Source organism: Bactrocera neohumeralis, chromosome 2, assembly GCF_024586455.1.
Source record: "Bactrocera neohumeralis isolate Rockhampton chromosome 2, APGP_CSIRO_Bneo_wtdbg2-racon-allhic-juicebox.fasta_v2, whole genome shotgun sequence".
NCBI lineage: Eukaryota > Metazoa > Arthropoda > Insecta > Diptera > Tephritidae > Bactrocera > Bactrocera neohumeralis.
The window spans coordinates 18,506,762-18,526,706 of NC_065919.1; the positions used below are offsets into that span (position 1 = coordinate 18,506,762).

Here is a 19,945-nt window from a genome sequence, read left to right on the forward strand (position 1 = left end):
CTCGGGATCCCGAAGGCACACCTTAATTGCTCTCAATAATATTAAAATAACGGTATAAACCAGTGATTCTGGTTTTATTTTAGAACAATATCGACTTTTTCGGAAGAACAATGTATATTTTTTACTTATTAGGTAAGGTTAGGTTAGACTGGATCCGCATAGATCAGTTTTGGTCCTTTTCGATACCAGATGGAGCTCAGTTACTAGATCCATGAGGAGTAGTCCTCCTTGACGCGAGTTGCAACAGACTCTGTGGCATCACTATCGAAACCTCTTCCAGTGTATCATACCGTGGGGACCCCAGATGCTTCAACGTGGTCCTGCCAATGCGGGACATGTGCACAAGAGATACTTAATTGTCTCCTTGGTGCCTTGCTATCTTTTTAGTTATTGATTTCTCATTTTGAACCGTATCCCGAATATTTGTGTATCTTATCGTATGTAATTATCTTATTAAAAATACTCAAAATTGGTATCAACTTCTCTAAAATAAATTTATATTAATTAAATTTACAAATCTTTGCTCAAAATCACTCACTTACTAAAAACAATATTGCTCGAATCCCGTGCTTTCGTGAACGCAACAGTAAAAGTCTTCGACTGCGCAGAACCAAGCAGAGCGTTAATTTTGCTAAAGCACCCACCTGTTGTTGTTACTCTGCCATCAATTCACTGCTTACAGGGTCAGTACGCGGTTTGGCAATATAAAAATACAGGATACTTCATATAGAAGCGATAATTGACTGCAAGTTCTTGCTGCTCACCCTGTGTGGTGAGCACAAATTGGATGCGCTACAGTCGGCCGTAGGACACCATGAGCATTTAAAGAAGGAGCAGATTGAACTAGGACTACTTAAGTAAAGACAGAATATTTCATATTGTCCATAAATTCGGGATACTATCCATAATCTCTCGGAATATTATCCTATATTCTGGTCCTTATTTTAAGATGTGTAAAGATGTCGGTCTGGAGTCGAAATTGCTTGGGTACAAGAACCTGGTGTAACCTTCCGACCACTCTGAATAGTAGATCAAAAGCGGATATGCTGAGGAAGTTTTTCACAGCAAATGTAGGAAAGTAGATGTATTGGAGCTTATTTTTAACACAAAAAAGCTACCTCGTTCTTTGAAGACTACTACTTATAGGATCTTCAATTTGTAGGCGGAAATTGTGAAGTCCAAAAGTCGAATTCTGTTTTGTCTTCAATTCTTAATAGTTTGATAGTTAAAGCCCGTGCTTTTGTAGGTCAAATGTAACGGAAGTTGTAAATACGGTATGCTTTATATGTACTTAGAAGACTGAAGAAAATGTCTAGAGCAAGGTATCATGGAAACAATGGAGCCTCTCATATGCACTTGTACCGCATTGGCAAGACTACGCTGTAAGCGGTCCGCACGGTATGATACACTGGAGGAGATATCTATAGTGAGGCCGCAGAGTCGGTTAAAATTCGGGACAAGCGCAAGTATCCTAAAGGATGACTACTTCTCTTGAACCTCGGAACTGAACTACAGCTGGTATCACAAAAAGTCAAAACTGGCTTATTGGCCTACCAGATTAACCTCACATAACCTTATATGTACTTATTACCAATGTAGGGCTCCTCAAAGTCGCCAAGACTGACGGCAAACAGCGCAGCCTATTTGCCACACGATATCATGCCACATCCTGTTAAAATGAGAGAAATTTATTATCAAGAAAGAAACAACACAAATGTAATTAAAAAACATTTACCCAAAAAATTGTTTCCCACACTTTTTCTCTACCATTTAGGGGCGCTCGCATACAGGCGCACTTGAGCGCATCAGCTCTCATATTTAGTCAGCGCAGATTTTTGGTTAGTTTTTGAGCAAGGCAACAATAACAACGAACAGCCCGAACAGCTGCTGTTGTAGTTGTTGTTGTTGTCGGTGTTGCATGCTACCTGCGCTGCATACACAGTTGGCTGAGTTGGTGCTTATGACTCTGCTTATACACGGCTTTGCTGTGTCATCACAATGTCGACAGTGCGTTGACTTGTGTTGCCCTTTTGGGTCAGACACACCAGCAACACAAGTGGTAGTGGTAGAGAGCGAAGAGAAAGAGCGGTGACGGCAACATGGGAAATATACAAGGTATGATTCCTGTTGGAATTTCTCTGTACGGCAGCTAGCCAGCCAGCCAGAATTGGGAAGTGCAGTTGAGCGGCGCTCAGCTGAGTGCAGAATTACTGGAGACGCGCCGCCGTTCGAGTCCGAGTTTGTTGTCGTCGTCTCGTATTTCTGCTTTCCTTCAGCTGCGTTGGTTCACACGATCGATCGATGAATGGTTGGCTAGTTTGTTGGTAGGTTTGCCTGTTTGCACGGCCTGGTCGACTGCGGATGGTTGGTCGATGTATAAAAACGTACGGATGCAAGCGCAACAGCATCAGTTCATCAACAACTTTCACAGCGAGAACACGCGCAGCGATCGAAACGAAATTCATATTATAATTTTTTTAAATGAACGTGTCTGTTAACAATTATTGAGAGATATTTTTGATAAGACGACTATTGAAAAAGTTTGCTGTGCGGAAATAAATATTTAAGAAACAAAAATAATTGGAAGCCACCAACAAAATGTATACGGATACGAAAAATCTCGCACATCAATTGGCGGACATGAGCCTCACCTCGGCGAATACAACTTTAACCACCCCCACCGCCCCAACAGAGAAGTCCAAGCGCAAGCTTTGCAAAATGTGGCGCCCACTATTGCGGCTGATGGCACGCAAGCGCAACAGCAGCCACAGCACAGCTAACAGCAGTTCGCATGCCACCAGCCTACACCCAAACAACGTACACCTCAACAACACAATCCCAACAAAAGCGCACGCCAACAGCGGCAGCGAAGACTGGCCTACGGTGCATATCGAGGACTACGCCAGCCTCATGCGCAAAATGAGTTTAAAGGAGCAGTGCAATCATGGCGCAGGCGAGTTGGCCAGCACACGCGCTGTGCCCGAATGGGAGCGCCCCTGTCAGGCAAGTGCTAAATTCGCAACGACAGTGATCAGCAGTGCAAGTATTGAGAAGACGCCGGCTAGCACGTGCGCGCACTGTGTCTATGGGCGTAATTGTCAGCACGAGCAGTTTCATCATCACATCTGTGACGCGGCCACACAAGCCACAAACACAACCGCAACAACGTCCACATCAACAACAGCAGCAACCAGCACAGCAGGCGCCCCTCATTGGCCCACAATGCCAGAGGGCACAGCGGTGCTGTCGCAGCATGCGCTCACCGAACTGCCCATACAGTATATGCACACCGATGATGGCACCTTCTTCTGGACGAATGCACAGGAGAAAATCGACGATGACCTACTCACGGCGTGGTTGTGTCAGAGTTGGCGTCAGCTGCCTTTGCAGGCGGCGCTGCTGTGAATGTGCTTTCGCAGAGAGCTTTCACAACACTCTGTGTGTGAGTGTTGGAAGACAGGGGCTTTCATTACTTTCATCAGGGATCTCATTGTTATTTTAGTTTAATTTATACAATTATACACATACATATATATTTAAGTGCAAATACTTAGTATGTAATGCTAATAGAAATCTACAAGAATAAGTACGTGAAGTACACTTCAAAGCTCCATTTGTTTGCAATATAAATATTTGTGATATGATTAACTTAATTTATACATTTAAATGTTAAAAATCGTAAAAAAGTAAAATACAAAACATATACATTAAAATATGTACAACAATAAAAGACCAGTGGAAAAAAGTCTAATCGAACTGTCTTTTAAATGCTTAAAATTAATTTGGTAAAACAGTAATCAATTTGAAAGCTTAAGCTCCCAGTGAAAATTATGCTTTCAAGAAGCGCAAGAGAAGAAGATAAGAGTGAAATCACAACACAAGGTCGAACAAATTTTTCAACCGAAAAAATTAAGCTTTCACAATAAAGAGAAGAAGATAAGTGTGAAAGCACAACCTAATATGGAACTTATTTTTCAACCACAAGAGATCATTGTTGGCTATCATTAAAAGCTTACTTCCAAACTGCCATAAAAATAGTAAAAACGGGAGTTCGAAGACCTTTATATTCGGTATATGGAGACTAAGAGAATTATTGACCGAATGTAAATAATTTTTGGCACGCAGACTTATCATTGCCAGAAAAGGATTGTTTCAGAATTTCATATTTACTTCTCACATATTGACCGATATCTTCGGGCAAAAGTTAACTATAGATACTGGGTTTCATATTATTGTTACCCAGGGGATTGAACAGTTTTTATTCCATTTGAACAATATTAGGTCATACGGTGGCATACTTCAAAGGCACTACTTATTTGTGCAAAGTTTTATATCGTTATATTAAATGCGTCTTGATTTCTATACTGGAAAGTAACGGAATCAAGTTGAATTTAAAAATGTGTTATGCGAGAAGTAGGCGTAGTTGTAGTCCGATTTCGCCCATTTTCGCATTGTGTCATAGGAATATGAGAAGAATGTCATGTACTAAATCGAAATCGGTAGATTGGGTCTCGGGATATGTGATTTTCCCAAAAAGTTAGCGATGCCACGCCCAATATCCAATTGTCACCCGACTTCTTTATAGCCTTCTCATACCATCATCATCGGGCGTAAAATTGAATATCTCTGGCGTATTTAGTTATTGATTTAATGCGCTTTTAGTAGTTTTTAACAATACCGTTATATGGAGAGTGATCGTGGTTATCATCTGATGTCATTTTACACTTTTTTGTTGTTGATAGCAGTTCTTATAATATTTCGACTAGGCGAATTTGGTTGTTGTACCTTTAGTGGTTTAGGAGATATGTATATTAAACCTATTAGGGGGCGGGGCTATGCTCATTTCTACAAAATTTTTAGTCCACAAGAGCACCTTACTACCGCGATTCCCCTGTGTCAAATTAGAATTTATATCTTATAGGTTTTATTTTAATGACGTTTCTGTCTGTGGTCCGATTACGCCCATCAGCGAACTCTTCCTCAATCACTCAACTCCAGAACATGGAAGAATGTTCATATTTAAGAGAGCTGCTTCGATTTTCAGATAAGGCAACAGCCTTGTAAGCATAAAAAATCGGTCGAAGAAAGCAACAATAATACTTGATGTTTCAGACAGTAGTGCCTGGAAAATAGTGTCTGGAGTAGGTAACTGTATTTATAAACATGCGGCAGAAAAAGGAACGTCACATTGACTGCGGAAATAAAAGACCATATTTTATCACAGCCACCGTGGTCTTTTAAGTCTATGTTCGCATAATACGAGTAGATGTCAATGTTCTAGGTAAATATTCAATGTTCTAGAAAAATACAACAAATAGATCAACCTCGCATGCTACAGAAACGCAAATTTGGAAATAACGGCTAGGTTTTTTACCCGAAAGCAACTCTCCTACTTACCAAAGAAATGCTTGTTCGATTCAGTCATTTAACAGGAGCATCGTAAAGGGGTGCCTAAACCACTCTAAATGTCAACCATTATTTGGACGAAATCATGAAAATGAAAAATTCACAATTGACACTATAGCATTTGTCGAATAGTAATAGCATTTAAAAGAGGGATCTCTCATCCGAGGCAGTTGATAAATTTTCATTGGGGCGTTTTTTATGTGGCAGGTCTCAAACTCAGCGCACAACCCTGTGTAGGGGATGTTTCGCCTTCTCACTTTAGATCGCCTTCAAACGGCTGTTCTTAGGCTACTAGAACCTACTAGACCGGAAGTCGTGAGCTGCTTGAGCCATATGTAAAAGAATCGTTTCTGGCCACTCCCAAGTGAATGGCGATCAGAAAACTTTCCTCACATGCGTGAACTTCTACACATGACTTCATCCTCCATATCCTATATCTCTTGCCAACAAGTACTACTTCGGACTAAGTAGGTAATTGAGAAGTAAAGTCCTCTCTCGACGAACAAAAACAAAACTCTATAAGTCACTCATTGTTCCCATCCTGTTATACGGTGCAGAGGCATGGACGATGACAACATCTGATGAGTCGGCCTTAAGCGTTTTCGAGAGGAAAGTTCTGCGAAAGATTTATGGTCCTTTCGCGTTGGCCACGGCGAATATCGCATTCGATGGAACGATGAGCTGTATGAGATATACGACGTCATTGACATAGTTCAGCGAATTAAAGGACAGCGGCTACGTTGGCTAGGTCATGTCTTCCGGGGGAAGCAGAGGAAGAGGAAGACCAGCACTCCATTGGAAAGACCAGGTGGGAAAGGACCTGGCTTCGCTTGGAATCTGCAATTAGCACCACCTTGCGAAAAGAAGAAACGACTGGCGCGCTGTTATTAACTCGGCTATAAGAAGAAGAAGAATAGTAATCTTAGCGAAAACTTAGAGAGAAACTTTATAAAACACAACAACTAAGCTTTACGAATTTTATGATGATATCAAAATTTCTTGTCGTCCGTAACGCTCTAGACTCTCTCACGCTTAAACTGTTTAAAGCATGGAGCCTTCTTATTAGAGCTTTCTTTTCCTATGGAAAGATTAATTGGTGAAGGATTTACCTTTACTTGGTTTTCTTTCTTGATGGCTATGCGGACCAAGTTCTGCAAACACTCGTCATTTTAATACAATAATAATAACAAACAAGTAAGGAAGGGTTAAGTTCGAGTATAAACGAACATTTTATATTCTCGCAACTTGAATCAAACCCTGGAAACACTTTCTTATATTAATATATTAAGAGAAAGTATCACCGTGATTTCATCCATTTAAAGCAAGAGAATATGCCAAGTCTTCTTATAGATAGATGCGGTATAAAGTGAACCGGAATTTCGAAAATATTTAAGTTAAGTAAATCAGAGCTGAGGGAAGTTTTGACACGATTTTACCTATTTTTGACACAAATGCGTGTTGTCAACACAAAAATATTCTCTCTGAATTACAATATTAGAATTCATCGATTGACCGATATGTCCGGTAAAAAATCAGCCATATGCACTGGGCTTCACATATTTGGTGTCTGAGTCGCTGAAAAGTCATTGAAAAGCTATAGCCCGATTTCGACGATCTTTAGACGTAAGATGAAATACCTTGAGGACACTAGTTGGGCAAAGTTTTATTCTGATAACTTCGTTGATGTATACTGTTGATTTGTATACTGTAAAGTGAAAGAGCCAGTTGTTGTTGTGGTCAGATCAAGTTGTCAACTGATTTCGGTCATTTTCAGAGTGGGAGTCGTCCGGGTTGTTCCTGAGATACAGGATTTCGCCTAATGTTCAGTTATCGCACTTTTAGTAATTGTCAACATAACTGTTACATGGGGAGTGGTCATAGTTATTATGTGATTTTACTCTTTTTTAAAAAAATTTATGAGTTGCTAACATTAGTTCTTTTCACCAATTTGGTTTAGAAAATATGTTGTACAGGCAAACTTAATTTATCATGCTACATAGGGTGTAAAAACCTAATTGTCGAGTTAGCATAAGATCTTTATAAATGAGTATTAGAGTGTTGGTGTCTCCTTTAAAAGTCTCTTACTAACAGAGATAACAGTCGGGTTGGACAAGTTCGTCGGGGCTTTAAATACTTTTACAAGGTGCGTTCCAAAGTAAACAGAACAAATGATTTTTTCGGGCGAAATCAATTTATTTCATTCAAAATAGTAGTCTCCCTCTGCTTCAGTACAGCTTTTCCGGTCCGAAACCATGTCGAACGAGTGTTTTAGCTCGTTGGCCGGCGCAAGCCTTTTGAATGGCTTCTACGTCTGCATAACGCTTTCCTTTCATGGGCAAATGCATTTTTCCGAAAAGGAAAAAGTCGCACGGTGCCATATCAGGTGAATACGGGGAGTGGTTAGTGGTTAAAATGTGATTTTTGGTAAAATAATCGTCCTTCGAATGTTGGCTTCTGAACAATTTTCGGTCGTCAGCCAATTTGTGCGGAACAAACCGTGCACACACCTTTCGTAAGCCCAAATGTTCAGTCAAAATGCGATAAATCGGTGTTTTGGAGATGTTCAATTCCATTTCCATGAATTTCAATGATGATTTCGACTGATTTTTGATGAATTCACGCACAGTTTCGATGGAATTTCCGATGATCACGGATTTTGATTGGCCCACATGTTGATCGTCATTTATGTCCTCACGACCACTTTGAAAACGTTGAAACCACTCGTGCACTCTGCTACGGAATAGGCAATCATCGCCATGAGCTTGTCATCAATTGAAACGTTTCGGTAAAAGTTTTACCAATTTAAAAAAAAAAAAATTAATGTTGGCTCTTTGTTCGAAGCTCATTTCCGCACCGATAACACAAACATACTGATACTTAAAACGCAATAACTTCACTTCCAAACTATAAAATGTCATGAAATTCTCACTGGACAATCGATAAATATAGCAGATTCTAACGCACCAGTCGACATATAGATGGTGCCACCAGGGGGGCGATAGATTCAAAAAGTCCTGTTTACTTTGGAACGCATCTTGTAGATAATGCTATGGCACATAATGTTCGCTTTCCTCGTTCTATTTTGATCATTGAGGAGGATACGAATTTTCGCTTAGAACTTGTCTCGAATTATAAAATTTAATTTAATTTTAAGAGAGAAACTTTCAAAATTGCGTAAAATGTCTGCACAAGAGAAGGGATAGATCTATAAACTCTTCTCGAATTCAAAAACTGAATACCACTTTAGTAGAAGAATTGTCCGAAGTCAGTAAAATTTTTGCTTATAAAAAAATATTTTTTCCCTGCGGGTTAAATTTTTCATGATCATATGCGGTTTGAAGTAATTCCTGAGTTGCACCCTTATTGCCACCCATCCCGTGTTTTGTGGGGGATTTTTTTACAGCTATTTGGGTCAGACCAGATCCAACTATACCCCCTATTTGTGAGCTCACAGCAGCGTCGAGATAAATTTCCATAAGAAATTTACATAATATTTAAACAACAATTAACTTCGGCCGGTCCTTAATGGTTACCCCTTTATAAATCTGTCCACTATCTTTCTCATTGCTTTTCATACCAAGTACGCGTACTTGTTGCTGCTTTGCATAAGAAAGTGTGTAGTTAACACAACCACAAAAAAAAGGTGATGATAATAATCAACACAACAACAACACGTACAAAAACAACAGCAATGAGCACAACAACAACAGAAAAAATACCTTAAATAGCGCATGTAATAATAATAGTGACAACAACTTTGGCATTGCTTCAGGCACGTTCTCATTTTCCCACACTTTTCGAGGTGCTGGTGGCTGGTCGCCACCGACGAACAGACGAATGCGGGACGCGCGGACACGAACTGAATACAAGTAACTGGCTATGAAAATGTGAATGTGAGAACATTCTTCACTGCAATGATTAGCAATGTGCTGCTATGTTGCTGGAACTGCCGCTAATGTTGTTGGAATGTTGCTGTTGTAGTTGTTGTTACTGTTGGATGAGCATGCAATTATGTGAAAAGTGACTACTCGGTGTACTTACTTATGTTTGTAGGTGTGCGGGTATTTAGGCATTTCTGTTTGCTCGCAAGCACAAATATGCCGGCATATTGTAGTTGTTGTTGTTGTGACAGTGTAGCTTTTTTAAAGCTTTTATTTTATTTTTGTTATTCATACGTCTTGGCGAGTGGACACTCCCTGCTTGGCACGGCGGAGCGCGACTACTTTATTATGCTGGTCAAGATGCCACAACGGCAACATGCCAATCGTTATTTTAACGGATCTCGTTATCGTAATAACGTTATTAATGTCAGTGTGATTAACCTATGAATTTAGTGGGTTCGACATGGAATGGTCGGCTTGAGCGCGAGCAGTAACAAACACAACACAAAACAACAACAACAACAGAAAAATACAGCAACATACAACAACAACAGCAAAATACAACAACTACAACAAAATAAGTTTAAAAATTACAAAAACAACTAAAAAATACTCTAGCTGCCGTTTAGTCACTAACAGCAATCATTGCAAATTAGCATCGCTTGTTTTTGCTGCTGCTGTTATTGTAATTGGCTGCGCTCAAACGCTGAGTCATCAAAATATACATACAGTTTGTCAAGAAAGTGTTTTGACATCTATTAATCTAGCGAAATTCAGAAATATTACCAAGAAAATATTTACATTTTAATGGTTTTCTTTCAATATTTGGTTTTATTTAACAAACAGATATAAATCATAAGCCAACAATAGAAAGTACAGTTACTCATTTTGAAAATAACACAAAAATAAGAAGCAAAAACAAAATAAACTCCAAAACTGCTGTCAAGAAAGTTTTTTTTTACATTTGCAGTTAATGGTTTTAAATTGAATACGTTTAAAAAAGGAAATATGAATTAGTACTTTGTATGATTGCCCCGGGCATCTATAACACCTTGAAGTCTGCTTCTCATTGAATTAATCAATTTTTGAACATCATAGCTCTGGGGTATCTTATACCATTCCTCTAAAACTACATTTTTGAGTTCTGTTCGACTTTTGGGTGCCTTTTTGCAACTTTTTTCTTCAAATACGCCCATAAGTTTTCTATTGGATTCATATCTGGACTTTGGGCCGGTGTATCCAATACTTTACTGCAATTAAAAAGGAGCCACATTCTCACCATATGAGCTTTATGCTTTGGGTCGTTGTCCTGGTAGAATTTGAACTGAGGTTTGTTGTTAACAATGAACCCAAAATTTATTTGCACTATTTATCTAATGGCGTTGCAGAATACTCAAATATTGACCTGCATCCATCTTATCCTCTATAAATACCAAATCACCCATTCCCTAGCTGGATATGCACTCTATTGGGCCCATCATTGTAATACAGCATAATCTTACTCTCATCGCAGAATATCACATCATTCCAGTACATAGCTGTCTGGTTGACGCAGGTACGTTCTAGCGAAAGATAAGCGCTTTTCGATGTGCAGTGCAGAGAGCAACGGCTTCTTTCGAGCAACTCGTGACGTATAATTGTGTTTTCTCAAAACTTGGCGAATTGTTTCATGAGAAACTTCGATCCCACATTCATCTTTAAGTTCATTGGCAAGATTTCTCGTCGAAATTTGAGGGTTTGCGGCTACTTTTCTCAACAAAATACGTTCGGCACGCTCAGATATTTTCCGAGGTCTTCCACTTACAGCTTTTGGCTCAAGCCTATTTTCATTTTTTGCACGATTTATTATATTGTAAATGGTTTGTCGCTTTACAGAAAACATTTCTGATAACTTTTGCACGCTTTTTCCTCTTTCATAGTTATAGTAAATCAACTGAGTCACTGCAAACGATATCCTTTTTCCAGGCATTTCTTATAATATACGAAAATATTAAAAATTTTACCAACAAATTACTCCAACTGACACTTTATGACTGACTGGTAACTAACACGTGTGTAACTACTCAGTGAGATAACGGTATATCAAACAATATCAGGAAACGATGCCGAAAATAGATATGCTGAGCTTAGCAGTTGTTTTGTTTTTGTATTTGTGTTTTTTTTTGCATTGGTAGAAGCAAAAAATTTACGGCTATAAATCAATGGTAGCTACGTAAATGAATGAAATAATTTTGAAAGGCTCTCTAAATTCATCAGAAATGCTGGCTTTAGTTAAACAAATGCAAATAATGTGAATATTTCTATATGTCAAAACAGTTTCTTAACAAACTGTATGTATGTACATAAGAACATTCATATATGTACATACATATGTACATGCATCATAGTGTTTTTTATCACGAAATGCCTTGATGTTTTTTTTTCCCTTCCGGAAGCAAGATTCGCGTATTTTTCGACAATATTTTGAGAATCTCGCGGCATTTTAGCTGGAATTGTTTACTGAGTTGTGGCGTGTGACGGGGAACTACTCACGTACTGGAGAACTTAGTCAAATACTTCATTTCAACAACTTGTCATGGCATTTCTTATTTGCAAATACTTATTAGAAATTTAGAAAAGCCTTTAATATTGTAGAGGTACGAAGATCGGTCTACACATTGACGTTGACATTTCGAAGAACAACATGGTGAAATACCTAAACTTTTTGAAGTCATTATCACAGAGCAAATGACTTTTTCGGTTTCTCCGTTCATTTCTTGTTTTTAGCTCGAATTTTTTAACGGTAAATTTACACTGACAAATTTGCTAGAATTTGTGAATCATGTAACAATAGGTCCGTGTGGGCGAAAACACTCCAGCTCTGAAAGTAAGTGAATAAATTTTAGGGAAATACGCGTACTACTATACGTACAGTAAACCACTCAGTCCTCGCGCAAATTTTTGATATTCTTTACTCAGACAAAACTTCTTCTAAGAGTATTCAGAGTTTGTCAAGCTTTCTTGTCCAATAAAAAAGGTTTGCGTACATGAACTTGATTTTGATCGGTCAGCTTCATGCTATAGTAGTCCGATATCGTCGGTTCTGACAAATGAGCAGCTTCTTGATGAGAAAAAGGCGCTTGCACAATTTCATACGGATATCTCAAAAACTGAGAGATCAGTTCGCGCATATACAGACAGGCGAAGATGCTAAATGAGCTGAGTTCGTCATACTGATCATTAATATACATACATATATGTATGTACATACGTCTTCTTCAGATTGCTAATCGTTTCTTCGCAATTTGGCGCCAATTGGAGACTCCAAGCGAAGCCAGGTCCTTCTCCAACTGGTCTTTCCAACGGAGTGGAGGTCTTTCTCTTCCGCTGCTTCCCACGGCGGGTACTGCGTCGAATACTTTGAGAACTGGAATGTTTTCATCTATACGGACGAAATGACCTAGACAGCGCAGCCGCTGTCTCTTCGCTGAACTATGTCAATGGCGTCGTATATCTCGTACATCTCATCGCTCCATCGAATGCGATATTCGCTTTTGCCAATGCGCAAAGGACTATAAATCTCCTGCAGATCCTTTCTCTCGAAAACTCGTAACTTCGACTCATCAGATGTTGTCATCGTCCATGCCTCCTTACTATATAGCAGGACGTTAATAATGAGTGACTTAAAGAGTTTAGTCTTTTTTCGTCGTGAAAGGACTATACGTCTCAATTGCCTACTCAGTCCGAAGTAGCACCTGTTGACAAGAGTTATTCTGCGTTGGATTTCGAGGTTGACGTAGTGGTTTTGTTGTTAATACTGTTTCTAAGATAGACGAAATTATCTTCGACTTTGAAGTTATGACTGTCAATCTTGATATGCCGTCCCACAGTTCCCTAATACCGAGTTGCTGAAGAGTGCTCTCAGAGAGCACGGTTGCAAGTTGAGTAGAAAATCGTTCGGCTGTTTGTTGTGTTTGCAGCTCCTCGACGTCGAACCTTTCTAGTATTTGATGACGTGCATTTTTTGCTGCACGGAGCCCGTTGCGTATCTTATTTGCAACAAGATAGTGATCCGAGGCGATGTTAGGACCTCGGAGCTTGTGTACGTCTAAAACACAGGAGACGTGTCTTCCATTTCAAAGAGTGATCTTTCCGATCTGGAGACAGCCAGGTAGCCTCATAAATTTTCCTATGCTCGAATCGAGTCTTACAGATAACCATATTTCGGGCCCGGCAAAGTCAATAATTTCAACTCACTTGGGAATGTTTCATTATGGAGGCTGAATTTATCTCCCGTTGTGGCGTTGTTTGTGACCATTGTCGCGGATGATGGCTAGACGTTCATCTACCGGGGTGAATGCCAAGTCTCTCTCCCACTAAGAATCCTACACCGAATTTGCGCTCCTTTATCTGGCCTCTGTAGTAAAAGCCCCAAGGTCCTACTCGTCTCAGTCTTTGTCCCGTCCATCACACTTCTTGAGTGACAGTGATGCCACCTACCTAATTAAGGGACCGGACATTCCTAGGGCATGCCCTTAACTCGTAATCCCTAATCATTTTACCGTAGTCGTCATCAAAAAGGGGGTCTAGTACTAAAATTTGAGGAGATCTATTTAAATACAAAAATAATCTCTTCCTAATAATCTCTTGCTATAAATGGATGAACTTACGGCAATACTTCCCCTAGTTTAAAAGTTTAACCATAGATAATTTTTTTGGAAAAGTGGGCGTGGCCCCGCCCCCTACTAAGTTTTTTGTGCAACAACACTTGAAAGTATTTCCTCGGCTGTTACATAACCAAACTTTTATTGTAATTTCTGGAAGTTGGAGTCAAATTTGTATGGTATCCGTATAAATGTTGTGAAATGGTAATTTTTAATTTAATTTTCAGTCAGAACGCAGTGCTTAAGTGAACTTCTCTTCATGGTACCGACGGATCACCCTAATGCGAATAGTTATGTGTACTTATGCATATTCTTGAAAATGCGGAAGTTCTACTTATTATTAGATAAACTTAATTAAATTTATAATGACATACATATTTACATAAACAAACATATTTTCGTAAAATTATAATTGTAATAAGTAGACGGTTCTTAAACTTTGTAAGATACCTACATACATAAATACATATGTATGTAAGTGGTAAACAAAATAGCACAGATTCATATCGCAATGCAGTACGTGTAAACTGTAATTACATGGTTTTTATCAGCTGAAGACAAAATCAGGGCAAAAATTTATGCTGTTAATGAAAACACATCACAGTGAGGCAATTTTCATTTGCGCTAAAAGTTAAACTGAAATATACAAGCCACTCTATTCGAGAAGTATTAAAAATTAGTTTAGCGGAGTAGTTTTTAATCGAGCTAGAAATCTCTAATTCACTAGAACATTACGAAGAAGCATACTATAATAATTAGTATTGAAATATGGGCGTGGCTTTTCTTCGGATAAGCATAGTGTACTTATCTGCTATATCAAATTGTGGAACTTGCTCTGATACATTACTCTTAGATACGGATAAGTTCCAGAACTTGACAACAAATTTTTTAATCTCACACACTATTCGATAAATATGGGGATGATGACTGACTTGTAGAATTTGGTCATTGTTCGTCGAGAGAGGACCTTACTTCTAAATTGCCTACTGAGTCCGAAGTAGCAGCTGTTGGCAAAAGTTATTCTGCGTTGGATTTCGAGGCTGACATTGGTGTTAATGCTGGTTCCAAGATAGACGAAATTATCTACGGTTGCGAAGGTATGACTGTCCTTCCCAACGTCAGTCTGCACAGCCGTATTAGTTTTGCGGATATACCAATTTCAGACATAGCGCCATATTAGCAGCTCTTTTTCGTGTTGTCAAAAGCAGCTTTGAAATCGACGAAGCGGTGGTGTGTGTCGATATTTTTTCCACGGGTCTTTTCCAAGATTTGGCGCATGATGAATATCTGGTCAGTTATTGATTTTCCAGACCAAGAGCCACACTGGGAGAGTCCAATCAATTTGTTGACTGTGGGCTTTAATCTTTCACACGGTACGCTCGTTAGAACCTTATGTGCGATGTTGAGGAGGCTTAACCCACTGTAGTTGGCGCAGATTGTGGAGTCTTTCAAATTTCAATTATCGAGCATGCTTTCTTCAGACCATATTCTACAAAGAAGCTGATGCATGCTCCTTAACAGTTTTTCGCCGCCGTATTTGAATAGTTCAGCCGGCAATCCATCGGTCCCGTCACCTTGTTGTTTTTCCGACGGCAATTGCTATTCGAACTTCTTCATAGTCGGGCAATGGAATGACTGTTCCATCGACATCGATTGGGAAATGGGATTCACCATCTCCTTGTGTTATGCTTTCACTGCCATTCAGCAGTTTGGAAAATTATTACTTCCATAATTTCAGTATGCTCTGAGCATCAGTCACCATATCACCTCTGGGTGTTATACAAGAGTATAACAGTTATACAGTGAAGCATCTTAATTTAATTCTTAATTGTGGCGCTTTACTTTTATTTTATTGGGTTTTGTGGGCGATTTGAGAAAAAGCAATTTTTGTCAATTCGGTTTTCGCGAGCTGTTTAAAGGAACCACTACGGGCATTTGTCTCGCATATTTTGTCCAATAATCCACAACCCCAACCCACTGTGCGATAGAGGTTTACTCATCGTTTTGAAGTGCGTCTCCCAGAACATACCACAACGTGCGAGTATACCCTCAAAACTATGTTGTCACCTCCACTCACAACAAATACTATTGACTTTTATACACGTAAAACTGTACTTTCGCGGTAAAAACAATAATAACGCTAAAGTACCGTTGTTGTTTTATAAAAATATTTATCGTTCGCATTTGCTGATAAGCGATAAGAAAAAATAAATGGAAATAAAAAACATATATTTCTCAGCGCGACTAAAAGTATGTATAAATACAAATCAGTCAGTGGGTCGATAGTATGAAACAATCAATCAGTGTGCATTAATACCTAAATTCGAAGTGACAGAAGCAAAGAAAATACTTTAAAATAATTCAAAAGGCAAACAAGTTTTCAAATACAAAAACAAAAATGCTGTGTAAAAAGTTCTACATAATATTTGCCACGTTGTTGGCCTTCTGCTATGCCAATACAATAACAACACTCGCTGATGAGGCGCCTTTGGATGCGGACCAGAACCAGGAGGAGCAGCCATGTCCAGTGATCTGTCCGGCTTTGTATGCGCCTACTTGTGGCTATGACGGCATTGGCTATGAGCAATTCGTCAATCCCTGCAAGATGCAGGTGGAAAACTGTGCGCGTAGGAAGGAGCGTGCTTCGCTGCAAAAACGTGAGTAATCGCGTAACCTCGTTAGTTATAATAAACGAAATATTTCAAATAATTTTCAGCCTTCGTACAGACCGACAATGATTGGTGCAGTACGAAATTGGTAAATAACCTCTATGAAATTGTGTCCAACTTCGCGGACAATTTGAACAAAGAGGAGTGCTTGAAACCCTGTCCGATGATTTACGATCCCGTGTGCATTTCGAATGGCGAATATCGTGTCACCGTCGCCACCGCCTGCCAATTGGACATCTACAACTGTGCGCTGAAGGGCACCAAATGTGAGTAGCATTTGAAAAAGTATCTTTTTTGTACCCATAGTTTTGGAGTATTACTTATATTATGAGGTTCATGAAATATCGCTTGTTTGTAAAAATGCCAACGAGGCAACACCGTTGTACTATATAACAGTTAAGACGGTGGAGATAGTTGTTTTTAGCTTCGCTTTAACGAAGCAACGTTGAAAAATTGAGCAAAAACGAACAATCTTTAAGTTAACCGAGTCTTCGTCGTGCAGCACATTTGTTGTTAACGTGAATACGAAATAATAGTGAGATGTTCGATTGCAATGAGAGTTCGATCGGTTAAAACGGTACAACTAACCATAAGCAGCCGCATTTTCGCAACACCTACATGAAAACGTCGGAGAACCTATTAAATATATATCATACATGAATTATCAGCGTGACGAGCTGAGTCGATTTAGCCTTGTCAGTCCGTCTTTATATATGTACGTGAACTAGTCTCTCAATTGTGAAAGCGATCTAAAATTTCGCATATGACCTTGTCTCTCCAAGAAGCTGCTTATTTGTGGGAATCGACAATGTCGGACTACTATAGCATATAGCTGTCATAAAAGCTGACCGATCAAAAAGAAATCCTTGTGTGGAAAACAGTTTTATTTGACAAGATATTTTCACGAAATTTGACATTGAATATTGTCCTTGTCAACGCCACGAATTTCTTCGAACATATTGTTTAGATCACACTACTATAACATACCATATAGCTGCCATACAAACTGGCCGATCAAAATTAATATTCAGTTTTCCGTTCACACGACAGTCGGTACAAAATTTCACGAGTCTACGCAAGCGGAACGGACTCGGATTTTTATCCAGTCAAGGACTGTGAACTCGACAAAATTCTGCCGCTACAACAGCAACAACTATTCAGTTTTTTTAAATACTTTTTAAGCTGTAAAACCCGACCTGTGAAGGGTATTATAGCTTTGGTGCAGTCGAATTTAAACATTTTCATTTACTTCTTAATAAACCATATCAATATCAAAGCGAAATCGGTTCACTATTTAGAAATAATTTACTTCTGAAACAAGCGCTGGGTATAAAAATTTTGTCAGCTTCTCATTCTACATGTATCTTATCTTATCTTTGAAATACTAACTTTTACTTATTTAACGTATACTCTTTGCAGTGGAATCCAAGCTCTTCAAAATACTGAGTACCAGGAAATGCGAGCTCAACTAAACTCAACAGACAAACAATCCTCGTTTGACAAAATTTCATATAACAATGAGTTAAGAAATCATAGAAAGCTTTTAAAATGTTCTTTTTTATATAAAGTTTTTTAGGTCTCTTAATGAACCTGTTCCAATAAATATGTGATTATGAATATAAAAATGTAATAGAATTTATAGTTATAATGTAATTAGTCATTTGGTTAGTTAAGTAGGTATACGTGCTCTTTTCACTGTGCAATAAATATTTTGTTCTTATCGATAAAACGGCAGTTCTTTAAATCACTCGATTTATGTCCCAGCCAATTTGCGAAACACTGATTATTCTGATAAGTTAAAAATAACAAAGGTTTTTATAGACACGTAGTTAACTTTATTTATGTATGTATATTAGGATTATAAAATCGAAATCTACACCTCTCTGTATACGAGTATATAAGTTAACAAAATAAATATTTTGTTAAACAGTGTACCTTACCATGCAAGTTTAAGAATGAAGGAAAAAAGAATGCAGGTACACAATTTGGCAAACGCATGACGCCACTTTACCGCTACCCACTAAAAGAGCGCCAAGCAAATATTACGGATTTTAATGACGCTACTAGCACGCCACTAACAATATGCGTCGCTGCCGACGTCTCACATCTGCCGGCGCTTAGGTAGTTTTTGATAGCATAAGATTAGATTTAAGCTTCACTTTTAATTTGGCTTTCCTCTAAGTTGGTTGGACATCGCTCCAGCAACTTAGAAATAAACATTAAACAAGTTTATTTTTTGTACAGTTGTAAAAAAACGTTTTAAATAACAAAATAAATAAAAAACTTAAAATAAGTTAACTTATATATGTATATATGTATATGTATACATATCTACATATATAATATGAATTTCAAATGTTAGAAATTAGTTAATTTACGAATCCTTTTTCGTTTGTCGTTCTGAATATCATATACCATTTAAACAGTGACATTCAGGTCTGTTCGGGCCACCATCTTGCCAACGCTAGTCTGATTTATTGATGTTATTCCATATTTCTGTTTATGGTTCGTAACGTATAAACTTTATTGTTCGAAATGAAAACTGGAAAAATCTCAAAAATTTTAGTTAATATTTCTATTATTTTTGTTTACAAGGTTTTACATTTCATGGCCAGCAAGCAACAACTGACAATATTTATATTCTTGCAACATATTGTTCTTCTTCTTTACTGACGGAGACACCGCTTACGCGGTTATAGCCAAGTTAACAACAGCGCGAAAGTCGTTTCTTCTTTTCGCTATTGGCGAGTTTGGTTTTTGATTGTCTCCTCAGTCCGAAGTAGCACCTATTGGCAAGAGTTATTCTGTGTTGGATTTCGATGCTAACATTGTTGTTGCTTTTATTAATGTTTCCAAGATTGTCACAATTATCTACGACCTCTAAGTTATGACTATCAACAGTGACATGGAAGACTAGTCGCAAGTGCGACGACTGTTTGTTTGATGACAGGAGATATTTCCTCATACCCTCGTATACTACCTGACCCATTTGCTAAGCTTTCTTATCGAGTTTGGAGAAAGCAAAACTACCGGCGCGGATCTTGAGGTCAATGATATCAATATTATCGACGTACGCCAGCAGCTGTACACTCTTTTAGAAAATTGTACCCTCTCTATTCAGCCTTGCAGCTCCAATTATTCTCTCCAACAGTAAATTGAAAAAATCCCACGAAAGGGAGTATCTTTGTCAGAAACCTCGTTTGGTATCGAGCGGTTTAGATAGCTTCTTCCCGATCCTTTGGATTGCTCAACGTAAATTTACAAAGTCGTATTAGTTTTGCGGGGATAACAAATTCAGACATAGCAACATAAAGGCAGTTCTATTTCCTGCTGTCAAAAGCAGCTT

At 38.6% G+C, this 19,945-nt stretch overlaps 2 protein-coding genes across 2 annotated transcripts; both read left to right on the forward strand.

Moving 5' to 3' along the window:
• Window positions 1–2,598: 2,598 nt before the first annotated feature.
• LOC126751045 (enhancer of split M2 protein) lies at window positions 2,599–3,405 on the forward strand. The gene has a single exon (XM_050460967.1). It carries the CDS (start codon window positions 2,599–2,601, stop codon window positions 3,403–3,405), a length of 807 nt encoding a protein of 268 aa, XP_050316924.1.
• Window positions 3,406–16,209: 12,804 nt separating this feature from the next.
• On the forward strand, window positions 16,210–18,333 carry LOC126751057 (enhancer of split M1 protein). Its single transcript, XM_050460980.1, has 3 exons — window positions 16,210–16,587; window positions 16,647–16,865; window positions 18,019–18,333. The coding sequence occupies exons 1-3, from the start codon at window positions 16,329–16,331 to the stop codon at window positions 18,069–18,071; spliced, it is 531 nt and encodes a 176-aa protein (XP_050316937.1). The 5' UTR covers window positions 16,210–16,328; the 3' UTR covers window positions 18,072–18,333.
• The last annotated feature ends 1,612 nt before the right edge of the window (window positions 18,334–19,945 follow it).